Here is a 25860-nt window from a genome sequence, read left to right as displayed (position 1 = left end):
TATAGACAGAGAGAGGAAATGGGGTCAGTGTTTAACATGCTCTGTAGACAGAGAGGAAATGGGGTCAGTATTTAACATGCTCTATAGACAGAGAGGAAATGGGGTCAGTGTTTAACGTGCTCTATAGACAGAGAGGAAATGGGGTCAGTGTTTAACATGCTCTGTAGACAGAGAGGAAATGGGGTCAGTATTTAACATGCTCTATAGACAGAGAGGAAATGGGGTCAGTATTTAACATGCTCTATAGACAGAGAGGAAATGGGGTCAGTGTTTAACATGGAATAAGAGACATTATCAGCTGTTAGTGAAAGAGAAGAAACAACAGCATGCCATGAACACGCTGCTAGATAATGAACAGACAGATGGTTAGTTAGTGGTTAGTTAGTGGTTAGTTAGTGGTTAACATACAGCAGTGGAGTGGTGGTGGAGACAGTCAGATGACAGGTCTAGACAGTCACTTTAAACATCATTACCGGATCGGCTCCTATCGCCAAGAGGCTCCAGCTTGGGAAGCCTAGACATTTTGGGAGTAGCCCATCCCACTAAAACAACAAAACACATTATTAATAGAAGCCCCTCCCACTAAAACAACAAAACACATTATTAGTAGAAGCCCCTCCCACTAAAACAACAAACCACATTATTAGTAGAAGCCCCTCCCACTAAAACAACAAAACACATTATTAATAGAAGCCCCTCCCACTAAAACAACAAAACACATTATTAGTAGAAGCCCCTCCCACTAAAACAACAAAACACATTATTAGTAGAAGCCCCTCCCACTAAAACAACAAAACACATTATTAATAGAAGCCCCTCCCACTAAAACAACAAAACACATTATTAGTAGAAGCCCCTCCCACTAAAACAACAAAACACATTATTAATAGAAGCCCCTCCCACTAAAACAACAAAACACATTATTAGTAGAAGCCCTCCCACTAAAACAACAAAACACATTATTAATAGAAGCCCCTCCCACTAAAACAACAAAACACATTATTAATAGAAGCCCCTCCCACTAAAACAACTAAATACATTATTAGTAGAAGCCCCTCCCACTACAGACAACAACTAAACACATTATTAGTAGAAGCCCCTCCCACTACAGACAACAACTAAATACATTATTAATAGAAGCCCCTCCCACTAAAACAACAACTAAATACATTATTAATAGAAGCCCCTCCCACTAAAAAAACAACAACTAAATACATTATTAATAGAAGCCCCTCCCACTACAACAAAGAAAGTAAAGAAATCAACATGTTGATTAATACTAAACTGTGTTCCAGCCCAGTCATTGGTCTGCCACACCTGTAGTGGTGGAGGTGTGTCTCTCACCAGGTAGTGGTGGAGGTGTGTCTCTCACCAGGTAGTGGTGGAGGTGTGTCTCTCACCAGGTAGTGGTGGAGGTGTGTCTCTCACCAGGTAGTGGTGGAGGTGTCTCTCTCACCAGGTAGTGGTGGAGGTGTGTCTCTCACCAGGTAGTGGTGGAGGTGTGTCTCTCACCAGGTAGTGGTGGAGGAGTGTCTCTCTCACCAGGTAGTGGTGGAGATGTGTCTGCCACACCTGTGGTGGAGGTGTGTCTCTCACCAGGTAGTGGTGGAGGTGTGTCTCTCACCAGGTAGTGGTGGAGGTGTGTCTCTCACCAGGTAGTGGTGGAGGTGTGTCTCTCACCAGGTAGTGGTGGAGGTGTCTCTCTCACCAGGTAGTGGTGGAGATGTGTCTGCCACACCTGTGGTGGAGGTGTGTCTCTCACCAGGTAGTGGTGGAGGTGTGTCTCTCACCAGGTAGTGGTGGAGATGTGTCTGCCACACCTGTGGTGGAGGTGTGTCTCTCACCAGGTAGTGGTGGAGGTGTGTCTCTCACCAGGTAGTGGTGGAGGTGTGTCTCTCACCAGGTAGTGGTGGAGGTGTGTCTGCCACACCTGTGGTGGAGGTGTGTCTCTCACCAGGTAGTGGTGGAGATGTGTCTGCCACACCTGTGGTGGAGGTGTGTCTCTCACCAGGTAGTGGTGGAGGTGTGTCTCTCACCAGGTAGTGGTGGAGATGTGTCTGCCACACCTGTGGTGGAGGTGTGTCTCTCACCAGGTAGTGGTGGAGATGTGTCTGCCACACCTGTGGTGGAGGTGTGTCTCTCACCAGGTAGTGGTGGAGGTGTGTCTCTCACCAGGTAGTGGTGGAGGTGTGTCTCTCACCAGGTAGTGGTGGAGGTGTGTCTCTCACCAGGTAGTGGTGGAGGTGTGTCTCTCACCAGGTAGTGGTGGAGGTGTGTCTCTCACCAGGTAGTGGTGGAGGTGTGTCTCTCACCAGGTAGTGGTGGAGGTGTGTCTCTCACCAGGTAGTGGTGGAGATGTGTCTGCCACACCTGTGGTGGAGGTGTGTCTCTCCACCAGGTGGAGTGGTGGAGATGGTGTCTGCCACACCTGTGGTGGAGGTGTGTCTCTCACCAGGTAGTGGTGGAGGTGTGTCTGCCACACCTGTGGTGGAGGTGTGTCTCTCACCAGGTAGTGGTGGAGGTGTGTCTGCCACACCTGTGGTGGAGGTGTGTCTCTCACCAGGTAGTGGTGGAGATGTCTGCCACACCTGTGGTGGAGGTGGTCTCTCACCAGGTAGTGGTGGAGGTGTCTGCCACACCTGTGGTGGAGGTGTGTCTCTCACCAGGTAGTGGTGGAGATGTGTCTGCCACACCTGTGGTGGAGGTGTGTCTCTCACCAGGTAGTGGTGGAGGTGTGTCTCTCACCAGGTAGTGGTGGAGGTGTGTCTCTCACCAGGTAGTGGTGGAGGTGTGTCTCTCACCAGGTAGTGGTGGAGGTGTGTCTCTCACCAGGTAGTGGTGGAGGTGTGTCTCTCACCAGGTAGTGGTGGAGGTGTGTCTCTCACCAGGTAGTGGTGGAGGTGTGTCTCTCACCAGGTAGTGGTGGAGGTGTGTCTCTCACCAGGTAGTGGTGGAGGTGTGTGTATCTCACCAGGTAGTGGTGGAGGTGTGGGGATCTCACCAGGTAGTGGTGGAGGTGTGTCTCTCACCAGGTAGTGGTGGAGGTGTGTCTCTCACCAGGTAGTGGTGGAGGTGTGTCTCTCACCAGGTAGTGGTGGAGGTGTGTCTCTCACCAGGTAGTGGTGGAGGTGTGTCTCTCACCAGGTAGTGGTGGAGGTGTGTCTCTCACCAGGTAGTGGTGGAGGTGTGTCTCTCACCAGGTAGTGGTGGAGGTGTGTCTCTCACCAGGTAGTGGTGGAGGTGTGTCTCTCACCAGGTAGTGGTGGAGGTGTGGGGATCTCACCAGGTAGTGGTGGAGGTGTGGGGATCTCACCAGGTAGTGGTGGAGGTGTGGGGATCTCACCAGGTAGTGGTGGAGGTGTGTCTCTCACCAGGTAGTGGTGGAGGTGTGTCTCTCACCAGGTAGTGGTGGAGGTGTCTCTCTCACCAGGTAGTGGTGGAGGTGTGTCTCTCACCAGGTAGTGGTGGAGGTGTGGGGATCTCACCAGGTAGTGGTGGAGGTGTGTCTCTCACCAGGTAGTGGTGAGGATGTGTCTCTCACCAGGTAGTGGTGGAGGTGTGTCTCTCTCACCAGGTAGTGGTGGAGGTGTGTCTCTCTCTCACCAGGTAGTGGTGGAGGTGTGTCTCTCTCTCACCAGGTAGTGGTGGAGGTGTGTCTCTCTCTCACCAGGTAGTGGTGGAGGTGTGTCTCTCTCTCACCAGGTAGTGGTGGAGGTGTGTCTCTCTCACCAGGTAGTGGTGGAGGTGTGTCTCTCACCAGGTAGTGGTGGAGGTGTGTCTCTCACCAGGTAGTGGTGGAGGTGTGTCTCTCACCAGGTAGTGGTGGAGGTGTGTCTCTCACCAGGTAGTGGTGGAGGTGTGTCTCTCACCAGGTAGTGGTGGAGGTGTCTCTCTCACCAGGTAGTGGTGGAGATGTGTCTCTCACCAGGTAGTGGTGGAGGTGTGTCTCTCACCAGGTAGTGGTGGAGGTGTGTCTCTCACCAGGTAGTGGTGGAGGTGTGTCTCTCACCAGGTAGTGGTGGAGATGTGTCTCTCACCAGGTAGTGGTGGAGATGTGTCTCTCACCAGGTAGTGGTGGAGATGTGTCTCTCACCAGGTAGTGGTGGAGGTGTGTCTCTCACCAGGTAGTGGTGGAGGTGTGTCTCTCACCAGGTAGTGGTGGAGGTGTGTCTCTCACCAGGTAGTGGTGGAGGTGTGTCTCTCACCAGGTAGTGGTGGAGGTGTCTCTCACCAGGTAGTGGTGGAGGTGTGTCTCTCACCAGGTAGTGGTGGAGGTGTGTCTCTCACCAGGTAGTGGTGGAGGTGTGTGGATCTCACCAGGTAGTGGTGGAGGTGTGTCTCTCACCAGGTAGTGGTGGAGGTGTGTCTCTCACCAGGTAGTGGTGGAGGTGTCTCTCTCACCAGGTAGTGGTGGAGGTGTCTCTCACCAGGTAGTGGTGGAGGTGTGTCTCTCACCAGGTAGTGGTGGAGGTGTGTCTCTCACCAGGTAGTGGTGGAGGTGTCTCTCTCACCAGGTAGTGGTGGAGGTGTGTCTCTCACCAGGTAGTGGTGGAGGTGTGTCTCTCACCAGGTAGTGGTGGAGGTGTGTCTCTCACCAGGTAGTGGTGGAGGTGTGTCTCTCACCAGGTAGTGGTGGAGGTGTGTCTCTCACCAGGTAGTGGTGGAGGTGTGTCTCTCACCAGGTAGTGGTGGAGGTGTGTCTCTCACCAGGTAGTGGTGGAGGTGTGTCTCTCACCAGGTAGTGGTGGAGGTGTGTTCTCACCAGGTAGTGGTGGAGGTGTGTCTCTCACCAGGTAGTGGTGGAGGTGTGTCTCTCACCAGGTAGTGGTGGAGGTGTGTCTCACCAGGTAGTGGTGGAGGTGTGTCTCTCACCAGGTAGTGGTGGAGGTGTGTCTCTCACCAGGTAGTGGTGGAGGTGTGTCTCTCACCAGGTAGTGGTGGAGGTGTCTCTCTCACCAGGTAGTGGTGGAGGTGTGTCTCTCACCAGGTAGTGGTGGAGGTGTGTCTCTCACCAGGTAGTGGTGGAGGTGTGTGGATCTCACCAGGTAGTGGTGGAGGTGTGTCTCTCACCAGGTAGTGGTGGAGGTGTGTCTCTCACCAGGTAGTGGTGGAGATGTGTCTCTCACCAGGTAGTGGTGGAGATGTGTCTCTCACCAGGTAGTGGTGGAGGTGTCTCTCTCACCAGGTAGTGGTGGAGGTGTGTCTCTCACCAGGTAGTGGTGGAGGTGTGTCTCTCACCAGGTAGTGGTGGAGGTGTGTCTCTCACCAGGTAGTGGTGGAGGTGTGTCTCTCACCAGGTAGTGGTGGAGGTGTGTCTCTCACCAGGTAGTGGTGGAGGTGTGTCTCTCACCAGGTAGTGGTGGAGGTGTGTCTCTCACCAGGTAGTGGTGGAGGTGTGTCTCTCACCAGGTAGTGGTGGAGGTGTGTCTCTCACCAGGTAGTGGTGGAGGTGTGTCTCTCACCAGGTAGTGGTGGAGGTGTGTCTCTCACCAGGTAGTGGTGGAGGTGTGTCTCTCACCAGGTAGTGGTGGAGGTGTCTCTCTCACCAGGTAGTGGTGGCGGTGTGTCTCTCACCAGGTAGTGGTGGAGGTGTGTCTCTCACCAGGTAGTGGTGGAGGTGTCTCTCTCACCAGGTAGTGGTGGAGGTGTGTCTCTCACCAGGTAGTGGTGGAGGTGTGTCTCTCACCAGGTAGTGGTGGAGGTGTGTCTCTCACCAGGTAGTGGTGAAGGTGTGGGGATCTCACCAGGTAGTGGTGGAGGTGTGTCTCTCACCAGGTAGTGGTGGAGGTGTGGGGATCTCACCAGGTAGTGGTGGAGGTGTGTCTCTCACCAGGTAGTGGTGGAGGTGTCTCTCTCACCAGGTAGTGGTGGAGGTGTGTCTCTCACCAGGTAGTGGTGGAGGTGTGTCTCTCACCAGGTAGTGGTGGAGGTGTCTCTCACCAGGTAGTGGTGGCGGTGTCTCTCTCACCAGGTAGTGGTGGAGGTGTCTCTCACCAGGTAGTGGTGGAGGTGTGTCTCTCACCAGGTAGTGGTGGAGGTGTGTCTCTCACCAGGTAGTGGTGGAGGTGCGTCTCTCACCAGGTAGTGGTAGAGGTGTCTCTCACCAGGTAGTGGTGGAGGTGTGTCTCTCACCAGGTAGTGGTGGAGGTGGGGCTCTCACCAGGTAGTGGTGGAGGTGTGGGGCTCTCGGGGCTGCTGTCTCCTCCGTCCTCAGAGGGTCCACTCTGTGTTTCCTCTTCAGTCTCAGTTTACTCGTCTTCTTCTTCGTCCGCTCCACTGAGGCTGCACCGCTTTCTGGAGTCTGTCTCTCGCTGTCCTCTTCCTCCTCCTCTTCCTCTTCCTGCCCTCCTTCTCCAGCATCGTTGGCACCACCCACCTGACCTCCTGTCGGTCTCTTCTTCAGCTTGTCTTCATTCTGCATGGATGGAACACCCATTAACACAGCTGGAACCCCCATGGCATTAATACAGCTGGAACCCCCATGGCATTAACACAGCTGGACCCACCCCATGGCATTAATACAGCTGGAACCCCCATGGCATTAATACAGCTGGAACCCCCATGGCATTGATACAGCTGGAACCCCCATGGCATTAATACAGCTGGAACCCCCATGGCATTAATACAGCTGGAACCCCCATGGCATTAATACAGCTGGAACCCCCATGGCATTAATACAGCTGGAACCTCCCATGGCATTAATACAGCTGGAACCCCCATGGCATTAATACAGCTGGAACCCCCATGGCATTAATACAGCTGGAACCCCCATGGCATTAATACAGCTGGAACCCCCATGGCATTGATACAGCTGGAACCTCCCCATGGCATTAATACAGCTGGAACCACCCCATGGCATTAATACAGCTGGAACCCCCATGGCATTAATACAGCTGGAACCCCCATGGCATTAACACAGCTGGAACCACCCCATGGCATTAATACAGCTGGATCCTCCCCATGGCATTAATACAGCTGGACCCACCCCATGGCATTAACACAGCTGGAACCCCCCCATGGCATTAATACAGCTGGAACCACCCCATGGCATTAACACAGCTGGAACCCCTCCCCCCTCCCATGGCATTAACACAGCTGGAACCCCATGGCATTAACACAGCTGGAACCTCCCCATGGCATTAACACAGCTGGAACCCCCATGGCATTAATACAGCTGGAACCCCCATGGCATTAATACAGCTGGAACCACCCCATGGCATTAATACAGCTGGAACCACCCATGGCATTAATACAGCTGGAACCCCCATGGCATTAATACAGCTGGAACCACCCCATGGCATTAATACAGCTGGAACCACCCCATGGCATTAATACAGCTGGAACCCCCATGGCATTAATACAGCTGGACCCACCCCATGGCATTAATACAGCTGGAACCACCCCATGGCATTAATACAGCTGGAACCACCCCATGGCATTAATACAGCTGGAACCACCCCATGGCATTAATACAGCTGGAACCACCCCATGGCATTAATACAGCTGGAACCACCCCATGGCATTAATACAGCTGGAACCACCCCATGGCATTAACATAGCTGGAACCCCCATGGCATTAATACAGCTGGAACCTCCCATGGCATTAATACAGCTGAACCCCCCATGGCATTAATACAGCTGGAACCTCCCCATGGCATTAATACAGCTGGAACCCCCCATGGCATTAATACAGCTGGAACCCCCATGGCATTAATACAGCTGGAACCACCATGGCATTAATACAGCTGGAACCCCCATGGCATTAATACAGCTGGAACCTCCCCATGGCATTAATACAGCTGGAACCCCCATGGCATTAATACAGCTGGAACCCCATGGCATTAATACAGCTGGAACCCCCCATGGCATTAATACAGCTGGAACCCCCATGGCATTAATACAGCTGGAACCCCCACATGGCATTAATACAGCTGGAACCCCGATGGCATTAATAAAGCTGGACCCCCATGGCATTAATACAGATGGAACCACCCATGGCATTAATACAGATGGAATCTCCCCATGGCATTAATACAGATGGAATCTCCCATGGCATTAATATAGCTGGAACCTCCCCATGGTATAAATACAGCTGCACCCCCACATGGCATTAATACAGCTGGATCCACCTCATGGCATTAATACAGCTGCAACCGCCCCATGGCATTAATACAGCTGGAACCCCGATGGCATTAATACAGCTGGAACCCCCTATGGCATTAATACAGTTGGAACCCCCCGATGGCATTAATACAGCTGGAACCTCCCCATGACATTAATACAGCTGGAACCCCTATGGCATTAATACAGCTGGAACCCCCCATGGCATTAATACAGCTGGAACCTCCCCATGGCATTAATACAGCTGGAACCCCCATGGCATTAATACAGCTGGAACCCCCATGGCATTAATACAGCTGGAACCCCCCATGGCATTAATACAGCTGGAACCCCCATGGCATTAATACAGCTGGAACCCCCCATGGTATTAATACAGCTGGAACCCCCATGGCATTAATACAGCTGGAACCCCCCATGGCATTAATACAGCTGGAACCTCCCATGGCATTAATACAGCTGGAACCCCCATGGCATTAATACAGCTGGAACCCCCATGGCATTAATACAGCTGGAACCCCCATGGCATTAATACAGCTGGAACCCCACATGGCATTAATACAGCTGGAACCTCCCCATGGCATGAATACAGCTGGAACCCCCCATGGCATTAATACAGCTGGAACCACCCATGGCATTAATACAGATGGATTCTCCCATGGCATTAATACAGATGGAACCACCCATGGCATTAATACAGATGGAACCACCCATGGCATTAATACAGATGGATTCTCCCCATGGCATTAATACAGATGGATTCTCCCCATGGCATTAACACAGATGGATTCTCAACCATGGCATTAATACAGATGGATTCTCCCCATGGCATTAATACAGATGGATTCTCCCATGGCATTAATACAGCTGGAACCCCCATGGCATTAATACAGCTGGAACCCCCATGGCATTAATACAGCTGGAACCCCCCATGGCATTAATACAGCTGGAACCCCCACAAGGCATTAATACAGCTGGAACCCCCATGGCATTAATACAGCTGGAACCCCCATGGCATTAATACAGCTGGAACCCCCATGGCATTAATACAGATGGAACCACCCATGGCATTAATACAGCTGAACCCCCCATGGCATTAATACAGCTGGAACCTCCCCATGGCATTAATACAGCTGGAACCTCCCTATGGCATTAATACAGCCGGAACCCCCCCATGGCATTAATACAGATGGAACCACCCATGGCATTAATACAGCTGGAACCCCGATGGCATTAACACAGCTGGAACCACCCAACCCATTGACCCTGCGGGGACACTACAACGAACACATAGGGCTCTGGTCAAAACCAGTGCACTACATAGGGAATAGAGTGCCATTTCAAACAAATCCACAAAGGTGATGCTGATTGGCCCAGTGTATTCCACACCTCATTGATGACGTTGCCGATTGGCTGGAAGGGGCTGTGTACGGTGGCGTCGTCGGTCTCCTCCTCCTCATGCAGTGTCCGACCCTCCCTCTCCGCCTCCTCTTTCTCCTGACGGTCTCTGGGATCAGGGGAACAAAAGGACTTTTATTTACCTAAAATGTTAACTAGGCAAGTCAGTTAATAACTCATTCTTATTTACAATGACGGCCTAAACTTCAGCTGATTAATGTCCCCTTCACTAAGGTGTGATATCTCTCCTATTGTCTACTGTATTGTCACTAAGGTGTGATATCTCTCCTATTGTCTACTGTATTGTCACTAAGGTGTGATATCTCTCCTATTGTCTACTGTATTGTCACTAAGGTGTGATATCTCTCCTATTGTCTACTGTATTGTCCCTGTCACTAAGGTGTGATATCTCTCCTATTGTCTACTGTATTGTCACCTGTCACTAAGGTGTGATATCTCTCCTATTGTCTACTGTATTGTCCCTGTCACTAAGGTGTGATATGTCTCATAATGTCTACTGTATTGTCCCCTGTCACTAAGGTGTGATATCTCTCCTATTGTCTACTGTATTGTCCCTGTCACTAAGGTGTGATGTCTCTCCTATTGTCTACTGTATTGTCCCTAAGGTGTGATATCTCTCCTATTGTCTACTGTATTGTCACTAAGGTGTGATATCTCTCCTATTGTCTACTGTATTGTCCCTGTCACTAAGGTGTGATATCTCTCCTATTGTCTACTGTATTGTCCCTGTCACTAAGGTGTGATATCTCTCCTATTGTCTACTGTATTGTCCCTGTCACTAAGGTGTGATATCTCTCCTATTGTCTACTGTATTGTCCCTAAGGTGTGATATCTCTCCTATTGTCTACTGTATTGTCACTAAGGTGTGATATCTCTCCTATTGTCTACTGTATTGTCCCTGTCACTAAGGTGTGATATCTGTCCTATTGTCTACTGTATTGTCCCTGTCACTAAGGTGTGATATCTCTCCTATTGTCTACTGTATTGTCCCTGTCACTAAGGTGAGTCTCTCCTATTGTCTACTGTATTGTCCCTGTCACTAAGGTGTGATATCTCTCCTATTGTCTACTGTATTGTCCCTGTCACTAAGGTGTGATATCTCTCCTATTGTCTACTGTATTGTCCCTGTCACTAAAGTGTGATGTCTCTCCTATTGTCTACTGTATTGTCCCTGTCACTAAGGTGTGATATCTCTCCTATTGTCTACTGTATTGTCCCTGTCACTAAGGTGTGATATCTCTCCTATTGTCTACTGTATTGTCCCTGTCACTAAGGTGTGATATCTCTCCTAGTGTCTACTGTATTGTCACTAAGGTGTGATATCTCTCCTATTGTCTACTGTATTGTCACTAAGGTGTGATATCTCTCCTATTGTCTACTGTATTGTCTCCTTCACTAAGGTGTGATGTCTCTCCTATTGTCTACTGTATTGTCCCTGTCACTAAGGTGTGATATCTCTCCTATTGTCTACTGTATTGTCCCTGTCACTAAGGTGTGATATCTCTCCTATTGTCTACTGTATTGTCACTACGGTGTGATATCTCTCCTATTGTCTACTGTATTGTCCCCTGTCACTAAGGTGTGATATCTCTCCTATTGTCTACTGTATTGTCCCTGTCACTAACTAACCTGTTGCTCTGTTCCTGAACCGCCATTTTAAACATGTACATGATACTGCAACACAGTGTCCCCACGGGCACAGTAAAGTTCCTCTCCTCCTCCCTCTCTCCTCCTCCCCTCCTCTCCTCTCTCCTCCTCCTCCTCCTCCTCCCCTCCCTCCTCCCCTCTCCCTCCTCCCCTCTCATCCCTCTCCCCTCCTCCTCCTCCCTCTCCTCCTCTTCCCTCTCTCCCTCCTCCCTCCTCTCCTCTCTCTCCTCCTGCCTCGCTCCTCCTCCTCTCCTACTCCTCTTCCTCCTTCTCTCTCTCTCCTTCTCCTCCCTCGCTCCTCCTCTCCTCTTCCTCCTCCCTCCTCCTCCTCCTCCTCCTCACCTCTCTCCTCCTCCCTCACCTCTCCTCCTCCTCCTCCTCTCTCCTGTCTCTCTCTGTCCTGTTCCTCCTGAGCCCTCTGTTCGGCCGTCCTTCGTACTCTCTCCTTCTCCTCACCTCCTCCTCCTCCTCTCCTCACCTCTCCTCCTCCTCCTCACCTCTCCTCCTCCTCCTCCTCACCTCTCCCTCCCGTATCCTTCGTACTCTCTCCTCCTCCTCTCCCTCACCTCGCCTCTCCTCCTCCTCCTCACCTCTCCCTCCTCCTCACCTCTCCTCCCGTATCCTCCGTACTCTCTCCTGTCTCTCTCTCTTCTCCTGTTCCTCCTGAGCCCTCTGTTCGGGCCGTGTCCTTCGTACTCTCTCCTCCCTCCTCCTCCTCCTCCATCCTTCGTAATCTCTCTCCCTCCTCCTCCTCCTCCTCACCTCTCCCTCCCTCTCCTCCTCTCCTCCTCATCCTCACCCTCCTCCTCCTCACCTCTCCTCCCGTATCCTCCGTACTCTCTCCTGTCTCTCTCTTTCTCCTGTTCCTCCTGAGCCCTCTGTTCGGCCGTGTCCTTCCGGACGCGTTCAGAGATGGCTTCGTAGTCTTTGGCGATGTTGTTCAGCAGCCAGTTGAGTCCGTTCCTGATGGACTTGTCCCCCTTCTTACCGTAGCCCAGAACAGCAGAACACGGCTCCTGACAACACACAGGAAGTCAGACGGGTAGAGACAGAGAGGGTTCACAGGTCACACAACATTTGATTTCTTAAATCATGTATTTTATAGACGGCTATTCTCACAAGAGAGAGAACAATAAGGGGGGTCATTGTTGAAACCAGGAGGAACTCTATGCTAATAGAATGTATGAAGAACACACAATCCTGACCAGCTGCAATAATGTACAGTCTCATAGCCACAGTACTGCAGTATAACAGTCTCATAGCCACAGTACTGTAGTATAACAAGGTACAGTCTCATAGCCACAGTACTGCAGTATAACAAGGTACAGTCTCATAGCCACAGTACTGTAGTATAACAAGGTACAGTCTCATAGCCACAGTACTGCAGTATAACAAGGTACAGTCTCATAGCCACAGTACTGCAGTATAACAAGGTACAGTCTCATAGCCACAGTACTGCAGTATAACAGTCTCATAGCCACAGTACTGTAGTATAACAAGGTACAGTCTCATAGCCACAGTACTGTAGTATAACAAGGTACAGTCTCATAGCCACAGTACTGCAGTATAACAAGGTACAGTCTCATAGCCACAGTACTGCAGTATAACAGTCTCATAGCCACAGTACTGTAGTATAACAAGGTACAGTCTCATAGCCACAGTACTGCAGTATAACAAGGTACAGTCTCATAGCCACAGTACTGCAGTATAACAAGGTACAGCCTCATAGCCACAGTACTGCAGTATAACAGTCTCATAGCCACAGTACTGCAGTATAACAGTCTCATAGCCACAGTACTGCAGTATAACAAGGTACAGTCTCATAGCCACAGTACTGCAGTATAACAAGGTACAGTCTCATAGCCACAGTACTGCAGTATAACAGTCTCATAGCCACAGTACTGTAGTATAACAAGGTACAGTCTCATAGCCACAGTACTGTAGTATAACAAGGTACAGTCTCATAGCCACAGTACTGCAGTATAACAAGGTACAGCCTCATAGCCACAGTACTGCAGTATAACAGTCTCATAGCCACAGTACTGCAGTATAACAGCCTCATAGCCACAGTACTGTAGTATAACAGTCTCATAGCCACAGTACTGCAGTATAACAGTCTCATAGCCACAGTACTGTAGTATAACAGTCTCATAGCCACAGTACTGCAGTATAACAGTCTCATAGCCACAGTACTGCAGTATAACAGTCTCATAGCCACAGTACTGCAGTATAACAAGGTACAGTCTCATAGCCACAGTACTGTAGTATAACAAGGTACAGTCTCATAGCCACAGTACTGCAGTATAACAGTCTCATAGCCACAGTACTGCAGTATAACAGTCTCATAGCCACAGTACTGCAGTATAACAGTCTCATAGCCACAGTACTGCAGTATAACAGTCTCATAGCCACAGTACTGCAGTATAACAGTCTCATAGCCACAGTACTGTAGTATAACAAGGTACAGTCTCATAGCCACAGTACTGCAGTATAACAGTCTCATAGCCACAGTACTGCAGTATAACAAGGTACAGTCTCATAGCCACAGTACTGCAGTATAACAAGGTACAGTCTCATAGCCACAGTACTGCAGTATAACAAGGTACAGTCTCATAGCCACAGTACTGTAGTATAACAGTCTCATAGCCACAGTACTGCAGTATAACAAGGTACAGTCTCATAGCCACAGTACTGCAGTATAACAGTCTCATAGCCACAGTACTGCAGTATATATATATATATATATATATATATATATATATATGCCATTTAGCAGACGCTTTATCCAAAGCGACTTACAGTCCATGTGTGCATACATTCTACGTATGGGTGGTCCCGGGATCGAACCCACTACCCTGGCGTTACAAGCGCCACAGTACTGCAGTATAACAGTCTCATAACCACAGTACTGTAGTATAACAGTCTCATAGCCACAGTACTGCAGTATAACAAGGTACAGTCTCATAGCCACAGTACTGCAGTATAACAAGGTACAGTCTCATAGCCACAGTACTGCAGTATAACAAGGTACAGTCTCATAGCCACAGTACTGTAGTATAACAAGGTACAGTCTCATAGCCACAGTACTGCAGTATAACAGTCTCATAGCCACAGTACTGCAGTATAACAGTCTCATAGCCACAGTACTGCAGTATAACAGTCTCATAGCCACAGTACTGCAGTATAACAGTCTCATAGCCACAGTACTACAGTATAACAGTCTCATAGCCACAGTACTGTAGTATAACAAGGTACAGTCTCATAGCCACAGTACTGCAGTATAACAGTCTCATAGCCACAGTACTGCAGTATAACAGTCTCATAGCCACAGTACTGTAGTATAACAAGGTACAGCCTCATAGCCACAGTACTGCAGTATAACAAGGTACAGTCTCATAGCCACAGTACTGCAGTATAACAAGGTACAGTCTCATAGCCACAGTACTGTAGTATAACAAGGTACAGTCTCATAGCCACAGTACTGCAGTATAACAGTCTCATAGCCACAGTACTGTAGTATAACAAGGTACAGTCTCATAGCCACAGTACTGTAGTATAACAAGGTACAGTCTCATAGCCACAGTACTGCAGTATAACAAGGTACAGTCTCATAGCCACAGTACTGCAGTATAACAAGGTACAGTCTCATAGCCACAGTACTGCAGTATAACAGTCTCATAGCCACAGTACTGTAGTATAACAAGGTACAGTCTCATAGCCACAGTACTGTAGTATAACAAGGTACAGTCTCATAGCCACAGTACTGTAGTATAACAAGGTACAGTCTCATAGCCACAGTACTGTAGTATAACAAGGTACAGTCTCATAGCCACAGTACTGCAGTATAACAAGGTACAGTCTCATAGCCACAGTACTGTAGTATAACAAGGTACAGCCTCATAGCCACAGTACTGCAGTATAACAGTCTCATAGCCACAGTACTGCAGTATAACAGTCTCATAGCCACAGTACTGCAGTATAACAAGGTACAGTCTCATAGCCACAGTACTGCAGTATAACAGTCTCATAGCCACAGTACTGCAGTATAACAGTCTCATAGCCACAGTACTGCAGTATAACAAGGTACAGCCTCATAGCCACAGTACTGCAGTATAACAGTCTCATAGCCACAGTACTGCAGTATAACAGTCTCATAGCCACAGTACTGCAGTATAACAAGGTACAGTCTCATAGCCACAGTACTGCAGTATAACAGTCTCATAGCCACAGTACTGCAGTATAACAAGGTACAGCCTCATAGCCACAGTACTGTAGTATAACAAGGTACAGCCTCATAGCCACAGTACTGTAGTATAACAAGGTACAGCCTCATAGCCACAGTACTGCAGTATAACAAGGTACTGCCTCATAGCCACAGTACTGTAGTATAACAAGGTACAGCCTCATAGCCACAGTACTGCAGTATAACAGTCTCATAGCCACAGTACGGTAGTATAACAAGGTACAGTCTCATAGCCACAGTACTGCAGTATAACAAGGTACAGACTCATAGCCACAGTACCGCAGTATAACAGTCTCATAGCCACAGTACTGCAGTATAACAGTCTCATAGCCACAGTACTGCAGTATAACAAGGTACAGCCTCATAGCCACAGTACTGCAGTATAACAAGGTACAGTCTCATAGCCACAGTACTGCAGTATAACAAGCTACAGTTCCATAGCCACAGTACTGCAGTATAACAAGGTACAGTCTCATAGCCACAGTACTGCAGTATAACAAGGTACAGTCTCATAGCCACAGTACTGCAGTATAACAAGGTACAGTCTCATAGCCACAGTACTGCAGTATAACAGTCTCATAGCCACAGTACTGCAGTATAACAGCCTCATAGCCACAGTACTGCAGTATAACAGTCTCATAGCCACAGTACTGCAGTATAACAGCCTCATAGCCACAGTACTGCAGTATAACAAGGTACAGTCTCATAGCCACAGTACTGCAGTATAACAGCCTCATAGCCACAGTACTGCAGTATAACAGTCTCATAGCCACAGTACTGTAGTATAACAAGGTACAGTCTCATAGCCACAGTACTGCAGTATAACAGTCTCATAGCCACAGTACTGCAGTATAACAGTCTCATAGCCACAGTACTGCAGTATTACAGTCTCATAGCCACAGTACTGTAGTATAACAGCCTCATAGCCACAGTACTGCAGTATAACAGTCTCATAGCCACAGTACTGCAGTATAACAGTCTCATAGCCACAGTACTGCAGTCACTGCAGGTGAAGTATTGAAAGATAAACCACAGCATCGCTCACGATCTGACAGAGACACTTGTTCTCGTTCACTAGCTTCTCCAATGACAGGTTCTCAATGATGTCTGCCTCAGCCAATGCCCCGTCCCGATCCTGCTTGTTAGCCAATCTGTGGAGCCGACAGGGATATGTCAGAAACAGGTGTCCGACAGCAAGTGGTGTGTGTGTGTGTGTGTGTGTGTGTGTGTGTGTGTGTGTGACAGAAACATATGGCGTGGGAGGAGGACACTTCATGATCTAATGCAGCCAGTCAGGGAACTGGAAATATAGTTGGATTCCTGCTAACATGGATTCCCTTTTCTCAATATGTTGGACAGAATATAATACGCTACTTTAAAAAGAGGCAGGCAGGCAGGCAGGCAGGCAGGCAGGCAGGCAGGCAGGCAGGCAGGCAGGCAGGCAGGCAGGCAGGCAGACAGACAGACAGACAGACAGACAGACAGACAGACAGACAGACAGACAGACAGTAACTCACACTAGGCCAGGTTTAGAGCTCAGACAGACAGTAACTCACTCTAGGACAGGCTTATAGCTCAGACAGTAACTCACACTAGGCCAGGTTTAGGGCTCAGACAGAGTGACTCACACTAGGCCAGGTTTAGAGCTCAGACAGAGTGACTCACACTAGGCCAGGTTTGGAGCTCAGACAGTAACTCACACTAGGACAGGTTTAGAGCTCAGGCAGTGACTCACACTAGGACAGGTTAGGGGCTCAGACAGTGACTCACACTGGGCCAGGTTTGGAGCTCAGACAGTAACTCACACTAGGACAGGTTAGGGGCTCAGACAGTAACTCACACTAGGACAGGTTTGGAGCTCAGACAGTAACTCACACTAGGACAGGTTAGGGGCTCAGACAGTAACTCACACTGGGCCAGGTTTGGAGCTCAGACAGTAACTCACACTAGGCCAGGTTTAGGGCTCAGACAGTAACTCACACTAGGACAGGTTTAGGGCTCAGACAGTAACTCACACTAGGACAGGTTAGGGGCTCAGACAGTGACTCACACTGGGCCAGGTTTGGAGCTCAGACAGTAAATCACACTAGGACAGGTTAGGGGCTCAGACTGTGACTCACACTGGGCCAGGTTTGGAGCTCAGACAGTAACTCACACTGGGCCAGGTTTGGAGCTCAGACAGAGTGACTCACACTAGGACAGGTTTAGAGCTCAGACAGAGTGACTCACACTAGGACAGGTTTAGAGCTCAGACAGTAACTCACACTGGGCCAGGTTTGGAGCTCAGACAGTAACTCACACTAGGCCAGGTTTAGGGCTCAGACAGAGTGACTCACACTAGGACAGGTTTAGAGCTCAGACAGTAACTCACACTAGGACAGGTTAGGAGCTCAGACAGTAACTCACACTAGGACAGGTTAGGAGCTCAGACAGTAACTCACACTAGGACAGGTTAGGAGCTCAGACAGTAACTCACACTAGGACAGGTTTAGAGCTCAGACAGTAACTCACACTGGGCCAGGTTTAGAGCTCAGACAGTAACTCACACTAGGACAGGCTTATAGTTCAGACAGTAACTCACACTGGGCCAGGTTTGGAGCTCAGACAGTGACTCACACTGGGCCAGGTTTGGAGCTCAGACAGTGACTCACACTAGGCCAGGTTTGGAGCTCAGACAGTGACTCACACTAGGCCAGGTTTGGAGCTCAGACAGTAACTCACACTGGGCCAGGTTTGGAGCTCAGACAGTAACTCACACTAGGACAGGTTTGGAGCTCAGACAGTAACTCACACTAGGACAGGTTTGGAGCTCAGACAGTGACTCACACTAGGACAGGTTTCCCAGAGATGCGAGGGTGTCGGAGGACCTCAGCCATAGTGTCCCTGGTCTCCTGGATCCTCTGAACATCACTGGAGTCCACCACGAACACCACCCCGGTTTACGACTCGACAGTGTAGTAGTTCTTCCAGATGCCCCTGATCACATTGGAGTCATTCAGCAGACTCTTATCCAGAGCCACTCACAGGAAGTACATTCCATCAAACATTTAGCAGGGGGGACTACAGGAAGTACATTCAACTATAGATTTAGTAGGGGGGACGGGGGACTACATATCACAGCTACCACAGGAAGTACATTCCATCAAACATTTAGCAGGGGGACTACAGGAAGTACATTCAACTATACATTTAGTAGGGGGACTACATATCACAGCTACCACAGGAAGTACATTCAACTATACGTTTAGTAGGGGGAACTACATATCACAGCTACCACAGGAAGTACATTCCATCAAACATTTAGCAGGGGGGACTACAGGAAGTACATTCAACTATACATTTAGTAGGGGGGACCACATATCACAGCTACCACAGGAAGTACATTCAACTATACGTTTAGTAGGGGGACTACATATCACAGCTACCACAGGAAGTACATTCAACTATACGTTTAGTAGGGGGACTACATATCACAGCTACCACAGGAAGTACATTCAACTATACGTTTAGTAGGGGGACTACATATCACAGCTACCACAGGAAGTACATTCAACTATACGTTTAGTAGGGGGACTACATATCACAGCCACCACAGGAAGTACATTCAACTATACATTTAGTAGGGGGACCACATATCACAGCCACCACAGGAAGTACATTCAACTATACATTTAGTAGGGGGACCACATATCACAGCCACCACAGGAAGTACATTCAACTATACATTTAGTAGGGGGACCACATATCACAGCCACCACAGGAAGTACATTCAACTATACATTTAGTAGGGGGGACTACATATCACAGCCACCACAGGAAGTACATTCAACTATACATTTAGTAGGGGGACCACATATCACAGCCACCACAGGAAGTACATTCAACTATACATTTAGTAGTGGGGGACCACATATCACAGCCACCACAGGAAGTACATTCAACTATACATTTAGTAGGGGGACCACATATCACAGCCACCACAGGAAGTACATTCAACTATACATTTAGTAGGGGGGACCACATATCACAGCCACCACAGTAGGGGGGACAGAAGTACATTCAACTATACATTTAGTAGGGGGGACCACATATCACAGCCACCACAGGAAGTACATTCAACTATACATTTAGTAGGGGGGACGACCACATATCACAGCCACCACAGGAATTACATTCAACTATACATTTAGTAGTGGGGGGGGGGGGACCACATATCACAGCCACCACAGGAATTACATTCAACTATACATTTAGTAGGGGGACCACATATCACAGCCACCACAGGAAGTACATTCAACTATACATTTAGTAGGGGGGACCACATATCACAGCCACCACAGGAAGTACATTCAACTATACATTTAGTAGGGGGGACCACATATCACAGCCACCACAGGAAGTACATTCAACTATACATTTAGTAGTGGGGGGACCACATATCACAGCCACCACAGGAAGTACATTCAACTATACATTTAGTAGGGGAGGGGGGACTACATATCACAGCCACCACAGGAAGTACATTCAACTATACATTTAGTAGGGGGGACCACATATCACAGCCACCACAGGAAGTACATTCAACTATACATTTAGTAGGGGGGACCACATATCACAGCCACCACAGGAAGTACATTCAACTATACATTTAGTAGGGGGACCACATATCACAGCCACCACAGGAAGTACATTCAACTATACGTTTAGTAGGGGGACCACATATCACAGCCACCACAGGAAGTACATTCAACTATACATTTAGTAGGGGGGGGCCACATATCACAGCCACCACAGGAAGTACATTCAACTATACATTTAGTAGGGGGACCACATATCACAGCCACCACAGGAAGTACATTCAACTATACATTTAGTAGTGGGGGGACCACATATCACAGCCACCACAGGAAGTACATTCAACTATACATTTAGTAGGGGGACCACATATCACAGCCACCACAGGAAGTACATTCAACTATACGTTTAGTAGGGGGGGACCACATATCACAGCCACCACAGGAAGTACATTCAACTATACATTTAGTAGGGGGGACACATATCACAGCCACCACAGGAAGTACATTCAACTATACATTTAGTAGGGGGGGGGACCACATATCACAGCCACCACAGGAAGTACATTCAACTATACACTAGTAGGGGGGACCACATATCACAGCCACCACAGGAAGTACATTCAACTATACATTTAGTAGGGGGGGACCACATATCACAGCCACCACAGGAAGTACATTCAACTATACGTTTAGTAGGGGGGACCACATATCACAGCCACCACAGGAAGTACATTCAACTATACATTTAGTAGGGGGACCACATATCACAGCCACCACAGGAATTACATTCAACTATACATTTAGTAGGGGGACCACATATCACAGCCACCACAGGAATTACATTCAACTATACATTTAGTAGTGGGGGGACCACATATCACAGCCACCACAGGAAGTACATTCAACTATACATTTAGTAGTGGGGGGAACCACATATCACAGCCACCACAGGAAGTACATTCAACTATACATTTAGTAGTGGGGGACCACATATCACAGCCACCACAGGAAGTACATTCAACTATACATTTAGTAGTGGGGGGACCACATATCACAGCCACCACAGGAAGTACATTCAACTATACATTTAGTAGGGGGACCACATATCACAGCTACCACAGGAAGTACATTCAACTATACATTTAGTAGTGGGGGGACCACATATCACAGCCACCACAGGAAGTACATTCAACTATACATTTAGTAGGGGGACCACATATCACAGCCACCACAGGAAGTACATTCAACTATACATTTAGTAGGGGGGGACCACATATCACAGCCACCACAGGAAGTACATTCAACTATACATTTAGTAGTGGGGGGGACCACATATCACAGCCACCACAGGAAGTACATTCAACTATACATTTAGTAGGGGGGACCACATATCACAGCCACCACAGGAAGTACATTCAACTATACATTTAGTAGGGGGGGACTACATATCACAGCCACCACAGGAAGTACATTCAACTATACATTTAGTAGGGGGGACCACATATCACAGCCACCACAGGAAGTACATTCAACTATACATTTAGTAGGGGGACCACATATCACAGCCACCACAGGAAGTACATTCAACTATACATTTAGTAGGGGGACCACATATCACAGCCACCACAGGAAGTACATTCAACTATACATTTAGTAGGGGGGACCACATATCACAGCCACCACAGGAAGTACATTCAACTATACATTTAGTAGGGGGACCACATATCACAGCCACCACAGGAAGTACATTCAACTATACATTTAGTAGGGGGGGACCACATATCACAGCCACCACAGGAAGTACATTCAACTATACATTTAGTAGGGGGACCACATATCACAGCCACCACAGGAAGTACATTCAACTATACATTTAGTAGGGGGGACTACATATCACAGCCACCACAGGAAGTACATTCAACTATACATTTAGTAGGGGGGACTACATATCACAGCCACCACAGGAAGTACATTCAACTATACATTTAGTAGGGGGGACCACATATCACAGCCACCACAGGAAGTACATTCAACTATACATTTAGTAGGGGGACCACATATCACAGCCACCACAGGAAGTACATTCAACTATACATTTAGTAGGGGGGGACCACATATCACAGCCACCACAGGAAGTACATTCAACTATACATTTAGTAGGGGGACCACATATCACAGCCACCACAGGAATTACATTCAACTATACATTTAGTAGGGGGGGGACCACATATCACAGCCACCACAGGAATTACATTCAACTATACATTTAGTAGGGGGGACCACATATCACAGCCACCACAGGAAGTACATTCAACTATACATTTAGTAGGGGGACCACATATCACAGCCACCACAGGAATTACATTCAACTATACATTTAGTAGGGGGGACCACATATCACTGCAAGTAGACCTTTGTTTAAAATAGTCCTATCAGCAGAATCAGGGCAGAAAGTGCAGGAGTGTGTGTCAGAAAGACAAGGAGTATAAAGACCTGATCCTCTTCCCTCCGCCCAGGTCAAAGATGGTGACCTCAAACTTCCCCTGCTTCAGATCCACCTTGGAGAACCCTACCGTAGGGGCCACGTCCTCTGGGCTCTCTGTGATGAAACACAGCACACACACACACTCAGCGACGAAGAGAACGAGCCCCCCCAAAAAAACATCTTACATTTATAATTGAGTGAGTGATTCAAGTCAAGACGACCCACTCACCTCCCTGGATCCCGCGTACTGTAGCAGTCTTCCCAGCGTTGTCAAGTCCAACCATCACCAGTGTTATTTTCCTAAAAACACCACAGAGAAGATGGATTACTAGAGAGATGACACAGAGACTCAAATGGAGGTGTGGTAGGAGAAGGACAAGCAGGAAAAATTATAGGGCAATATTCACAAGGGAGGGGGTGGGGGGTAGTCTACAACATGTCATGTGTCCCTTCAATAAAGGATAGAGCAAGACATATTGCTCTCTATTCGGGGAGGCAGGTAGCCTAGTGGTTAGAGTGTAGAAGTGGCAGGTAGCCTAGTGGTTAGAGTGTAGAGGAGGCAGGTAGCCTAGTGGTTAGAGTGTAGAGGTGGCAGGTAGCCTAGTGGTTAGAGTGTAGAGGAGGCAGGTAGCCTAGTGGTTAGAGTGAAGAGGAGGCAGGTAGCCTAGTGGTTAGAGTGTAGAGGCGGCAGGCAGCCTAGTGGTTAGAGTGTAGAGGAGGCAGGTAGTCTAGTGGTTAGAGTGTAGAGGAGGCAGGTAGCCTAGTGGTTAGAGTGAAGAGGAGGCAGGTAGTCTAGTGGTTAGAGTGTAGAGGAGGCAGGTAGCCTAGTGGTTAGAGTGTAGAGGAGGCAGGTAGCCTAGTGGTTAGAGTGTAGAGGAGGCAGGTAGCCTAGTGGTTAGAGTGTAGAGGAGGCAGGTAGCCTAGTGGTTAGAGTGTAGAGGAGGCAGGTAGCCTCGTGGTTAGAGTGTAGAGGAGGCAGGTAGCCTAGTGGTTAGAGTGTAGAGGAGGCAGGTAGCCTAGTGGTTAGAGTGTAGAGGAGGCAGGTAGCCTAGTGGTTAGAGTGTAGAGGTGGCAGGTAGCCTAGTGGTTAGAGTGTAGAGGAGGCAGGTAGCCTAGTGGTTAGAGTGTAGAGGTGGCAGGTAGCCTAGTGGTTAGAGTGTAGAGGAGGCAGGTAGCCTAGTGGTTAGAGTGTAGAGGAGGCAGGTAGCCTAGTGGTTAGAGCCTAGTGGTTAGAGTGTAGAGGGGGCAGGTAGCCTAGTGGTTAGAGTGTAGAGGTGGCAGGTAGCCTAGTGGTTAGAGTGAAGAGGAGGCAGGTAGCCTAGTGGTTAGAGTGTAGAGGAGGCAGGTAGCCTAGTGGTTAGAGTGAAGAGGAGGCAGGTAGCCTAATGGTTAGAGTGTAGAGGAGGCAGGTAGCCTAGTGGTTAGAGTGAAGAGGAGGCAGGTAGCCTAATGGTTAGAGTGTAGAGGAGGCAGGTAGCCTAGTGGTTAGAGTGAAGAGGAGGCAGGTAGCCTAATGGTTAGAGTGTAGAGGAGGCAGGTAGCCTAGTGGTTAGAGTGAAGAGGAGGCAGGTAGCCTAATGGTTAGAGTGTAGAGGAGGCAGGTAGCCTAGTGGTTAGAGTGAAGAGGAGGCAGGTAGCCTAATGGTTAGAGTGTAGAGGAGGCAGGTAGCCTAGTGGTTAGAGTGTAGAGGTGGCAGGTAGCCTAGTGGTTAGAGTGTAGAGGAGGCAGGTAGCCTAATGGTTAGAGTGCAGAGGAGGCAGGTAGCCTAGTGGTTAGAGTGAAGAGGAGGCAGGTAGCCTAATGGTTAGAGTGTAGAGGAGGCAGGTAGCCTAGTGGTTAGAGTGAAGAGGAGGCAGGTAGCCTAATGGTTAGAGTGTAGAGGAGGCAGGTAGCCTAGTGGTTAGAGTGAAGAGGAGGCAGGTAGCCTAGTGGTTAGAGTGTAGAGGAGGCAGGTAGCCTAGTGGTTAGAGTGTAGAGGTGGCAGGTAGCCTAGTGGTTAGAGTGTAGGGGCGGCAGGTAGCCTAGTGGTTAGAGTGTAGAGGTGGCAGGTAGCCTAGTGGTTAGAGTTAGAGGAGGCAGGTAGCCTGTGGTTAGAGTGTAGAGGTGGTAGCCTAGTGGTTAGAGTGTAGAGGAGGCAGGTAGCCTAGTGGTTAGAGTGAAGAGGAGGCAGGTAGCCTAATGGTTAGAGTGTAGAGGAGGCAGGTAGCCTAGTGGTTAGAGTGTAGAGGTGGCAGGTAGCCTAGTGGTTAGAGTGTAGGGGCGGCAGGTAGCCTAGTGGTTAGAGTGTAGAGGTGGCAGGTAGCCTAGTGGTTAGAGTGTAGAGGAGGCAGGTAGCCTAGTGGTTAGAGGTAGAGGTGGCAGGTAGCCTAGTGGTTAGAGTGTAGAGGAGGCAGGTAGCCTAGTGGTTAGAGTGAAGAGGAGGCAGGTAGCCTAATGGTTAGAGTGTAGAGGAGGCAGGTAGCCTAGTGGTTAGAGTGAAGAGGAGGCAGGTAGCCTAATGGTTAGAGTGTAGAGGAGGCAGGTAGCCTAGTGGTTAGAGTGAAGAGGAGGCAGGTAGCCTAATGGTTAGAGTGTAGAGGAGGCAGGTAGCCTAGTGGTTAGAGTGAAGAGGAGGCAGGTAGCCTAATGGTTAGAGTGTAGAGGAGGCAGGTAGCCTAGTGGTTAGAGTGTAGGGGCGGCAGGTAGCCTAGTGGTTAGAGCATTGGGCCAGTAACCGAAAGGTTGCAAGATCAAATCCCAAAAGCTGACAAGGTCGTTCTACCCCTGAACAAGGCAGTTAACCCACTGTTCCTAGGGCCGTCATTGAAAATAATAATTTGTTCTTAACTTACTTGCCTAGTTAAATAAAGGTTAAATAAATAAATAAAGATTTTATAGATTGAGCCACTTTCAAAGAAAGCATTGAACATTCAACGCCAGTCTCCACACAGAAACGATGAATAATCTGATATTAGCCTAACGCATCAGAGCTCAGACAGAGTGACTCACACTAGGACAGGTTTAGAGCTCAGACAGAGTGACTCCCACCCTCACCTCACCCTGTCCTTCAGATGTTACTGGTTGAGGTGGTAACTGTAAGAGGGGCTTAGCCAGCAGCCCAGGTCATTAATACCCCCTCACCTTAGGGCTGACCAGGGCTAACACCACAGGGACATGACCACAGATTGGGTGAGTTAGCACTCTGTCCATAATCACGGTGAACAGCTCGGTACATCTATGGATGTACACAGACAGCGATCCAGAGTCAACAGACTTATCGAACACCTCGAGACATTCCTTTAAAAGGGAGATGGATATAAGAACTGGAGTCCATCATTCATTCACCTTCCAATGAATCGGCCCAGATCCTAAATCCACCCTTTATACCCAG

The 25860-nt window shown here is 48.8% G+C and overlaps 1 protein-coding gene and 1 long non-coding RNA gene across 2 annotated transcripts in view; one reads left to right on the top strand and one right to left on the bottom strand.

The window, feature by feature from the left end:
• Positions 1 to 25860, bottom strand: part of LOC127921877 (ADP-ribosylation factor-like protein 13B) — a 37629-nt gene that overhangs the window by 3242 nt on the left and 8527 nt on the right. Inside the window, 10 exon segments of the mRNA XM_052505460.1 lie at positions 474 to 542; positions 6161 to 6191; positions 6194 to 6415; positions 9508 to 9625; positions 11792 to 11830; positions 12022 to 12200; positions 16473 to 16578; positions 18254 to 18403; positions 22498 to 22603; positions 22719 to 22789. Coding sequence (XP_052361420.1) covers positions 474 to 542; positions 6161 to 6191; positions 6194 to 6415; positions 9508 to 9625; positions 11792 to 11830; positions 12022 to 12200; positions 16473 to 16578; positions 18254 to 18403; positions 22498 to 22603; positions 22719 to 22789 — 1091 coding nt within the window.
• On the top strand, positions 12424 to 16456 carry LOC127921879 (uncharacterized). Its single transcript, XR_008109811.1, has 4 exons — positions 12424 to 12899; positions 13646 to 13853; positions 14644 to 14962; positions 16220 to 16456. It is a non-coding gene; the product is annotated as an uncharacterized LOC127921879 (long non-coding RNA).

Source organism: Oncorhynchus keta, unplaced genomic scaffold (assembly GCF_023373465.1).
Source record: "Oncorhynchus keta strain PuntledgeMale-10-30-2019 unplaced genomic scaffold, Oket_V2 Un_contig_238_pilon_pilon, whole genome shotgun sequence".
In the NCBI taxonomy this organism is placed as follows: domain Eukaryota; kingdom Metazoa; phylum Chordata; class Actinopteri; order Salmoniformes; family Salmonidae; genus Oncorhynchus; species Oncorhynchus keta.
This window is presented reverse-complemented; position numbering and strand designations above follow the sequence as displayed.